Source organism: Sorghum bicolor, chromosome 3, assembly GCF_000003195.3.
Source record: "Sorghum bicolor cultivar BTx623 chromosome 3, Sorghum_bicolor_NCBIv3, whole genome shotgun sequence".
Lineage (NCBI taxonomy): Eukaryota > Viridiplantae > Streptophyta > Magnoliopsida > Poales > Poaceae > Sorghum > Sorghum bicolor.
Genome location: NC_012872.2, coordinates 1,360,675 through 1,369,640, shown reverse-complemented (window position 1 = coordinate 1,369,640; position 8,966 = coordinate 1,360,675). Strand labels below are relative to the sequence as shown.

Sequence of the window (8,966 nt, the reverse complement as noted above, 5' to 3'; positions counted from 1 at the left end):
TAGCGACGTACGGTCGGTCGTCATAGGTCGCTATAGCGACGTTCCATTGGTCAGTATAGATCTATACCGACACTTAGCTGGAGACGCTGAAAGTGGCGTCGGTATAGCCTATACCGACCGACATGGTTATAGCGACCAACGGTCTGACTCCTTAGGGGTTACATATACCGATACATAGTTTGAGGCTATAAATACTTTTAGCAACTAACAATCCAACGCGATATATATGTTGCTAATCAGCAGTACATAATAACCCAAAACTGATATGTTATCAATGCACACACATTCATTACAAGATATATTAACCATATAGACATGGAATATCATAAAATATATGAGCACAGAAACCATTGATCAATAATTCATTCATATATGGCCAATGTAAGGTCGGTAACATCATAAGTACAAAATAGATTAGAAGCTCGCGAAGTTTGTACATGAGCAAGCCATCAGCATCCCTACATCTACCTCATGTGACCAGAAGTCATACATCCACCACTTGTGACCAAAATCTTAGCTCACTAACACCCAAAGCCACAACTCAAATTTCATTAACAGTGAGCTCATAGTCATATATCTAATAGGCTCAAAATAAACACAACTTCGATGAGCACTTTTAACTTGTGGACACCAGCAGGTACGTTGCCTAGGACCTTGCAGGAGCAGGACAACCTGAAATGTAGTATGAATGTCCACTTAGCGGCAAGCATATAGGAACAAAAGACACATCTGAATTAAATTTACTAACAAAAGAATATATATTTTTTATTTGTTTCAGTGATATAGAGGAGACTGAGTTTATCTACGATTGACTAACTCAGCATCATCAAACAGTTCTTATGAGCTAGTAATTATAGTGTATCACAATCACAAATAGCAGTTTGGTCAAAGTAAAATTCAAGGAAAAACATACCTACAGTAGACTGGGATGAATGTGATGCCGTTGTAAGCTTTAACTATTAGAAATGTCATTAATTAGAAACTTTGTTCACTTGTCACAAAGATGAATAAAAGAAACAAAGCAAGTCTAGTTTCTTACTCTTTTGTATGGCCACTGGACTGGCATTGACATAGCATCAGCCAAAGTCTCAATGTCACCATAAGGGCGAGGTAGCGTTGTATTCCTCTTAATCACAACCTTCACAACAACTTCACAAAATAGCCTTCCAAGAGGCTGGCCTCCTAGTACATTGCTTGGATTTGTTGAAATAACTACTGCCTTAGCCACAACTTCTGGGCGCAACATGGCATATAATGTGACCTCCTTTCCAACCTGAAATGGTTTATGCACTTGTCAGTGAAAATTGAACTAATGTGTGGAGCTGCTAGAACTGAGAGCATGGTTATATTAAGAAAATTACAAGATCATCACGTGAAACATGGGGAGCTTTATTCTACTTTGATGGGGCTACAGTTGGTAGCGTTGTACTCTCGATGAAGATCAATTGATGGAGCACGCTTCGCAGATGGGGCAGGAGCCAGCTGCGTGGATGGGGCAGCAGCAGGCTGCGTGGATGGGGCAGCAGGCTGCGCAGACGGAGCAGGAGCTAGTTGCGCAGATGGGGCATGAGCAGGCTGCACAGACGAGGCAGCAGCACGCACAGATAAGGCAGCAGCACGCGCAGATAGAGCAGCAGCACGCTGCACAGATAGAAAATTAGCATGCTGCTTAGATGGGGCAGCAGTATGAGTAGGAACAAGGAAGTAATTATCTTCATCATAGTCGTTAGAGTTTTCATTAATATCTGCAAAAATAGCATCTTCAAATGGCTCAGCATGTTGTGCCTCATTAATATGTTCTTCAGACCTTGAGCTCTACATAAACAATACAAGAGAGGTAATATGTATTATTCACATGTCACCATATTATCCAACATAGGAAACATAGATTATTTAATCATGAGTTATGTAATTCAAAGTATTGAAGTACTTTACCACATGGTTTCGTGAATTAGAACCATTCTGTGAGGCGATTTCCATATTTCTTCTTTCTTGCATTATCCTTGCCTCATGCAGTTCCTCTTCTAATTTTTGTATGCGTTGTTCTAGAGAAGCTTTGTGACTTTCAACCTTTTTACGAGCTAGAACTTTCATTTGTAGCCTTGTTGGCTTGTAACACTTCAGACCAGGGGTACCAATATCTTGGGGAGTTGGTCCTAGACCCAAAGCACGAACACGCCCTCTTGGCTCCTTTTCTCCACAAGCAGCAGCAAAGACATCACCTTGCTGAATTGATCTTTCTGACAACTCTGGGTGGGCTTCAATAATTGATTTAAGTTTGTTCTTGCAAAATAGAATATGGATTTTTTTATAGATTAGAGAGAAATATTACAAACTAAAATTCTTTTATGGAAAAGAACTTACAATTATTGGCCCTGCTTGTTGGGATGGAACTCCTATTTTTCGTGTATGTGTTTTGATATATATTTCATCTCTTCGAGGCACGCGTCCTAGCTGTACACCCTGAAATTGTTTTAATTAAGTACTAAAACTGCAGCAACATAATGCACTAAAATTTAATGCAAGAGATATTTTCATACCATTTCATGCCTAGAACAAGCAAAGCTCTTGCTTCCTGATGTACGATGTATCCCCAACTTTGCACGATTAGCTTTGGATATTTTCGCTCGAGCCTAGGATAGAAATTGTTAAATTCAGCAAATATAATGAAGTACATAACTCCAAATACGCATATATAAAAATTTTACTCCCTACTTCATATTCAGGAGAGGTCCAATGCTCAATGAGGAACTCCCAGTCAGTATCTTTAACTCTGTCACCATGTTTTCGCTGCAGTTCCTCATTTGTTATTGTTTCATCAAAAAATTGGTCCTTTAAGGTTGCCTTAAATTCCTTCCATTTCTTTGCAGCACTAACCAGAAACCAATCTTTGGCATCCTCATCAACGTCAAAGATTTCCTAATTTTCCGTCGAAAATAACATAGAAGATCAATCCAGAAAATAGTACAGAAATACTCAGCATAAGAATGTGAGAATGGAACAACCCAGTGTCCAAAGAATTGCAGAGGAAAAAATACCTTTAAAGCATCCCACACTTGGTCTTTCTTTTCAACGTCAACAAGCCTCCAGTCCTTTTTTGCAACTGATAATGTCTTTCTCACTAGACAACCAATGGCACTAGAAAACAGTCTAGAATTCTCTCCAATAGGCTGATGATACTCATTGAGTCTTATCTTGATCTTAGGCATGCTTGGTGTTCTTGCAAATAAGTTGTCCATCCTAGTAATGCTTCTTGCTGTCCTCTTCTTTGGCGGACTATTATGAAGATCTATAGAAAACAATTTTAAATAAGAAACATGTAATATAACAAGATAATTGTGAATAAGCAAGTCTCAATCTACAAGACCTTCATCATCGCATAAAACATCTCTAGTTGGCTCATACTCAGGATCTTCTTCAATCTGCTCATTTGCATTTTCAGCATGATTTCTTAGTGACCTGCGCAGATTGTGACCTTCAGTTGCTGCATCACTTGATCGTTGTGTTTGCTACAGAAAAGGCACATGATAGTATTTGTTAAGAAATATTTGTTAAGAAACATGCATGATTGACATAGTAAATAAAAGTATATACAAATACCTTTGCTCTTTTACTAGGTTGAACATTCTGTCCTGAACTGTTCATACGAGGCAGATTTAGAGCATCAAGCCTCTGGTTATTCATTTCAATCTGGTCATTTCTTTGTTGCTCATATGGATTTACATCCTTATTGTTTTTTGTTGGTCTTGGCATGTTTTCTCCTGAGAATGGAAAAACAAATTAGAAATATTCGCAAGAAAATAGTAGACACATTGCTTGACCAGACTTACTTTTTAGAACCTTTTCTAGACTTTTTTCGATCAACAACAATACCATCTATGTATGTTCTAACAGAAGGAACAACCCCATTAAGAATATCCACAGTCACATTGCCATTTAGACTAGGCAGGTACACAACTAGACCATTATCATTATTTATGTGCTCATCCTCCAAATTATCAAAATCAAACACATCTCTTGGGACTGACTGAACAGCAGCAACCCACTCAGTATCAATTGCTTCAGGGACATAGTATACTTGAACTGCCTGTGATGCTAGAATGAAAGGCTCATCAGATATCTTTTCACCTGTATTGAATAAATGCCTAAAATTCACGGTAGTGGTCCCAAATTGATCTGTTTTTACCCATTTGTTTTGCACACTGTTGTCAACCCAATCACACTTGAAAAGCACCACATTTCCTTTGTGGTGATAGTTTAGTTCAAGAATTTCAGTTATAATACCATAATATGCCTTGCTTCCTATTATAATGTTATCATTATTGCCACTATCAAAGATTGATGACTCAGCAACTAGAGCAACCCCACTATTTTGAATAGGTCTACCCACATCATAGGATATTGTATGAAAGTTGAATCCATTTATGCTATAGCTACTATACTTATGTGCAAACATCGCAGGACCCTTTGCTAAAATTTTTATCTCATCCGGTGCTTCCTCTTCCACTTCTTCCACCTGTGATTTTCAAACTACAATTAATATAAATGCCAAATCCATATTAACTAACTTGTATTAAGTTTTATTAATACTTACATGCAACCTAAACCACTCATGAAAGGATTCATGATTCATGCGACTGATATCTCGTCTATTTCGAACACCAATTGATGATAGATAGTCTGCATGCTTGCTGCAAGGTCCACCGTTTTATCACTTTAGTATGCGAAGTAAACCTATCATGTGATGTAAAGTGTGACAATGGGTCTAGATAACTTACTCCAAGTAAGGTTGTATATTGTCATAGTTGAACAAAACATATCTATGGGCTTGCAGCCATGTTTTGTGATCTATATTCACAAGGCACTTTCCAGCCAATCCTCGACCAATGCTATGAAAGAAAGTAGTTGTACTACAATCTTCATTTCTAGATTGACGGCTACTTTGAGTCCCATCATGTAAGTAGCGAGAACAAAGTGTAAGGCATTCAGTAAAATTAGACCACTCCATAATTGAGCCCTCAGGGTGGCTTTTTGTACGAACAGAACCCTTCAATCTCATCAGATACCTATACACATACATAATAGCCAAATCGATAATGTCATAAAACTAGTAAGTACCTAATTTAGTTCAGTGAGCTACGCTATGGCTAACTAAATTACCACTCCACAGGCCACATGCTGCGAAAATGAACTGGTCCAGCTATCTTTGCTTGGGCAGGAAGATGAACCATCAAGTGTACCATGATATCAAAAAAGGAAGGAAGGAATATAGTCTCAAGAAGGCTCAAGGTTTTAGCTATCTCAACCTCTAAACTTTCCATATCACTTATTCAAATGACAGGGGAGGAAAGTTTCTTGAAAAAATTACATATACGAATCACTGCCGCACTCACAGTTTCTGGCAATATTTTTCTCACAGCTAGTGGAAGCAAGTGTTGTAAAATAATGTGGCTCTCATGACTCTTAAGCCCAAATATCTTCCTCTCATTAACATGTACATTATGACGTATATCAGATGCATAACCATCAGGAAACTTCACCCCTTTTAGTACTTGACAAAATAATTTCTTCTCATCAGGACTCATTGAGTATGGTGCTGGTGGTAAATATAGTTGGTCTTCCACTTCAATAGGGTGGAGATCACCTCTAATACCTAGAGCTTGAAGGTCCAAACGAGAATTCAAATTATCCTTGGATTTCCCTTTTGTGCCTATGAATGTATTAACTAAGCTTTCACTCACATTTTCCCTATGTGCATGAAGTCAAAATTATGTCGCAGCATCAAATCTTTCCAATATGACAGTTGAAACCAAATAGATCTCCTTTTCAATATGACTAATGGCTCTCCTTCCTTGCGTTTCTTGCTTGCTGGTTTCTTTCTAGAAGGATCCTTCCCAAAAACTGTATTAAGGTCTTTAGTGTGCTCCAAAATCTCCTCCCCGGAAAGTGGAGTAGGTGCTACCCTAAACTCAGTTTTACCATCAAATTTATGAGCATCAAACCTAAATGGGTGGTTTTCAGGCAAGAATCTACGATGACCCATATAACAAGTCTTTGTACCATTAGCAAGTCTAAGTGAACATGTATAACTATGACAATCAGGACATCCGGCTTCACCAGATGTGACAGACCCAGACACATAGCCTAAACCTGGGAAGTCAGTAATAGTCCATAGTACCGCTGCCTTCAACTGAAAGAACTCACCCTTCGAAGCATCATATGTTCTAACTCCCATGGTAAATAAATCTAACAGATCCTCAACTAGTGGCTGATAATAGACATCCATATCACTACCAGGAGCTTCTTTACCAGGAATCAACAAAGAAAGGATGAAATTTGATTTCTTCATGCACATTGAAGGTGGAAAGTTGTAGGGAATACAAATACCAGGCCAAACACTATAGCTAACATTCATGGTTCTAAATGGATTAAAACCATCAGTGGCAAATGCTAGACGGATATTTCGGCTATCTGCAGCAAATTCTGGATGTTTCTTATCAAAGTCTTGCCATAGTGGTGAATCTGCAGGATGCCTAAGCAGACCATCCTTTTTTCGGTCCTCATCATGCCATCTTACTAGACTTGCTGTTTTAGAGGATAGAAATAACCGTTTTAGACATTTCTTTATTGGAAAGTAGCGAAGAACCTTTTTAGGAACCTTATATACATGTTTTCCATCTAGGCTCTTCCTTACTGATTTCCACCGGGAAGCCTTACATTTTGGACATGAATCCAACCCCTCCTTATCCTTCCAAAACAGAATGCAGTCATTTTCACAAGCATGAATACTAATATATCCGATTCCTATAGAATTCACCAATTTCTTAGCTTCATGAAAGTTTCTAGGCAGTGTCGAACCCTCAGGTAGTGCATCATTAAGTAGATCTAATAGCAGGTTAAAACTCTTATCACTCCACCCTCCAAGGAGTTTGGTGTGGAGTAATCTAATTAGGAAACGCAACTGTGTATATTTCTTGCAATTATGGTATAACTCTTTGCTATTCTCTGCTACTAACTTTTGAATGGCAACTAGCTCCTCGCAGGGCTCTAGGTCTGAATTGTTTTCATCAAAATCCCCTTTATCATCTAAACCAGCAGCTAAGTCTCTAAGCAAATCAGAGATGTTATCATCTTCATCGTCAGTCTCCTCCATAAGTTCAACACCATCATAGTTTCCATGATTCACAGAAGAGCTAACTTCTCCATGTAAGGTCCATGTTCTATATCCTTTTAGAAACCCATCACAAATCAAATGCTCACGTACTTCACTACCCTCTCTCCAAAATGAGTTAACACACTTCCTGCAAGGGCATAATATCTTGCTTCCTACTGCTGAATTCTCAAATGCAAAAGCTATGAAATTGTTCACCCCTTGTTGATATATCTTGGTGTGCCTACATGCAGTTTTTAAGTTAATTCCCATGTTAACTACATATAGAACTTTCAATCTTTGTGAAATAAGTCTGTGTACCTAGCATCATTATCGATCCATGATTTATCCATTCTCCTTCGTGAAAGATCAAGCAGCTTTAGAAATGAACTATAAAATAATAAAGAAAAGACCATAAGCAGCAAAGAAGCTACATACTAGGACAGTCATGCTCATATCCATGAATCCACAGAATGGTTTTAGTTTAAACACGATTGTTGGGTTCATGTCTACAGACAATGTTAAAAAAGATGGCCTACAGAAAGAGGATCGTACCGTTTTGCACAAGAAGAGCAACTACCAATGTTGTGAATATTCTATCTTCAAAAGGTTGCAAGTTCCCACTTTGGCTCTAGGCTGGCATAGATGGTCCTGTGTACATTCTTTCAGCAACACCTCCAACACACTAGTGCAGCTGTAGTGGGAATACACATGACATGTACAAGTATGTTGAGACCTGAATTGCAAAACACTGTGGTCCAGTAAGTAGATTAGGCCAAAAAAATGAGTCTGCATTTCTGTTTTGTATTACTTTGTATGGCAACTCATAGCAAAGGGGGACACATAGATACACACATTAACAACTCATTGTTTGAGTTTGTGCATTGTAGCAGGTTCAGTAGTTGTGGTATGATTCCTTCAGACCATAACTGAATGAAATTTGTTTCTATATTTGTCTGTCCTCACAGCTATGTTACCTGGGCCATCTATTCCAGTGTTGTCACAGGTAACTTGTCTATATATACCACTGGTTCAATTCTGATTACTTCATACGTGAAGCTTTCATTGTGGGAGGCATGAATCATGTATTGCCTACAACTTTACATATAACCCTGTAAATGCTTGTCAAATGGATACTGTTTTCGCAATTTCTGTTTTTAGGATTGGCAGGCAATATAAGAGACTTTGCATGTGCCATTTTAGTTTTTGATGTGGCTGAGAACTTGGCTTTATTAATCTGTCTAATCCTAGAACAATGGCAGCAGTAGAACTTGATTGCCCTCCCTAGGAGGCTCTGATCATAAAAACTCTACCTCTGCTTATCCCTCTTTGCTTAGTAATGGCCGACTCTCACCTAACAGAGTCAGTAACCAAACAGATGCAGATCCTAAACCCAAACACATGCAGATCCTAAACCAAGTGCATGCAGATCTATCGTTTAGCCAGATAATTATGGCTATTTTTAGCCACTAACAGTTGCTGACGCCTTCGTCTTCTTTGCTGACTAGATACCTGAAGTCTAAACAACTCGCCTAAATAGATTCTGATGTCCACTTCTTCAGGGAAGCTCTGAAATCATCTACGACCGAACCCATAAAAATGCATCTTAGACTCTAGATCAAATTCACGAACATGAACAAAAGCCAGTGCCAAAACCAATCTAACAGTTTCCACATCAAACAGGAACAAAGCCAGTGCCAAAACCAATCTCAATGGACTAAACCACCGGCGTTCTCACCTCAGCGTTGGAAGGGTGTGCAGCCAGCTTCTTCACCATGGATAGTTTCTTCTCCTTGGTACCTTCTTCTCAGCCCAC

The 8,966-nt window shown here is 38.7% G+C and overlaps 1 protein-coding gene and 1 long non-coding RNA gene across 2 annotated transcripts; both read right to left on the bottom strand.

The window, feature by feature from the left end:
- LOC8079495 lies at positions 432-1,267 on the bottom strand. Its single transcript, XR_002450690.1, has 3 exons — positions 1,040-1,267; positions 914-956; positions 432-672 (listed from the first exon to the last, which is right to left on the bottom strand). It is a non-coding gene; the product is annotated as an uncharacterized LOC8079495 (long non-coding RNA).
- On the bottom strand, positions 1,372-5,177 carry LOC110434206. The gene is made up of 11 exons (XM_021458019.1): positions 5,161-5,177; positions 4,942-5,066; positions 3,874-4,128; positions 3,601-3,761; positions 3,368-3,509; positions 3,039-3,289; positions 2,716-2,919; positions 2,541-2,633; positions 2,365-2,463; positions 1,936-2,283; positions 1,372-1,815 (listed from the first exon to the last, which is right to left on the bottom strand). Exons 1-11 carry the CDS (start codon positions 5,175-5,177, stop codon positions 1,390-1,392), a joined length of 2,121 nt encoding a protein of 706 aa, XP_021313694.1. The 3' UTR covers positions 1,372-1,389.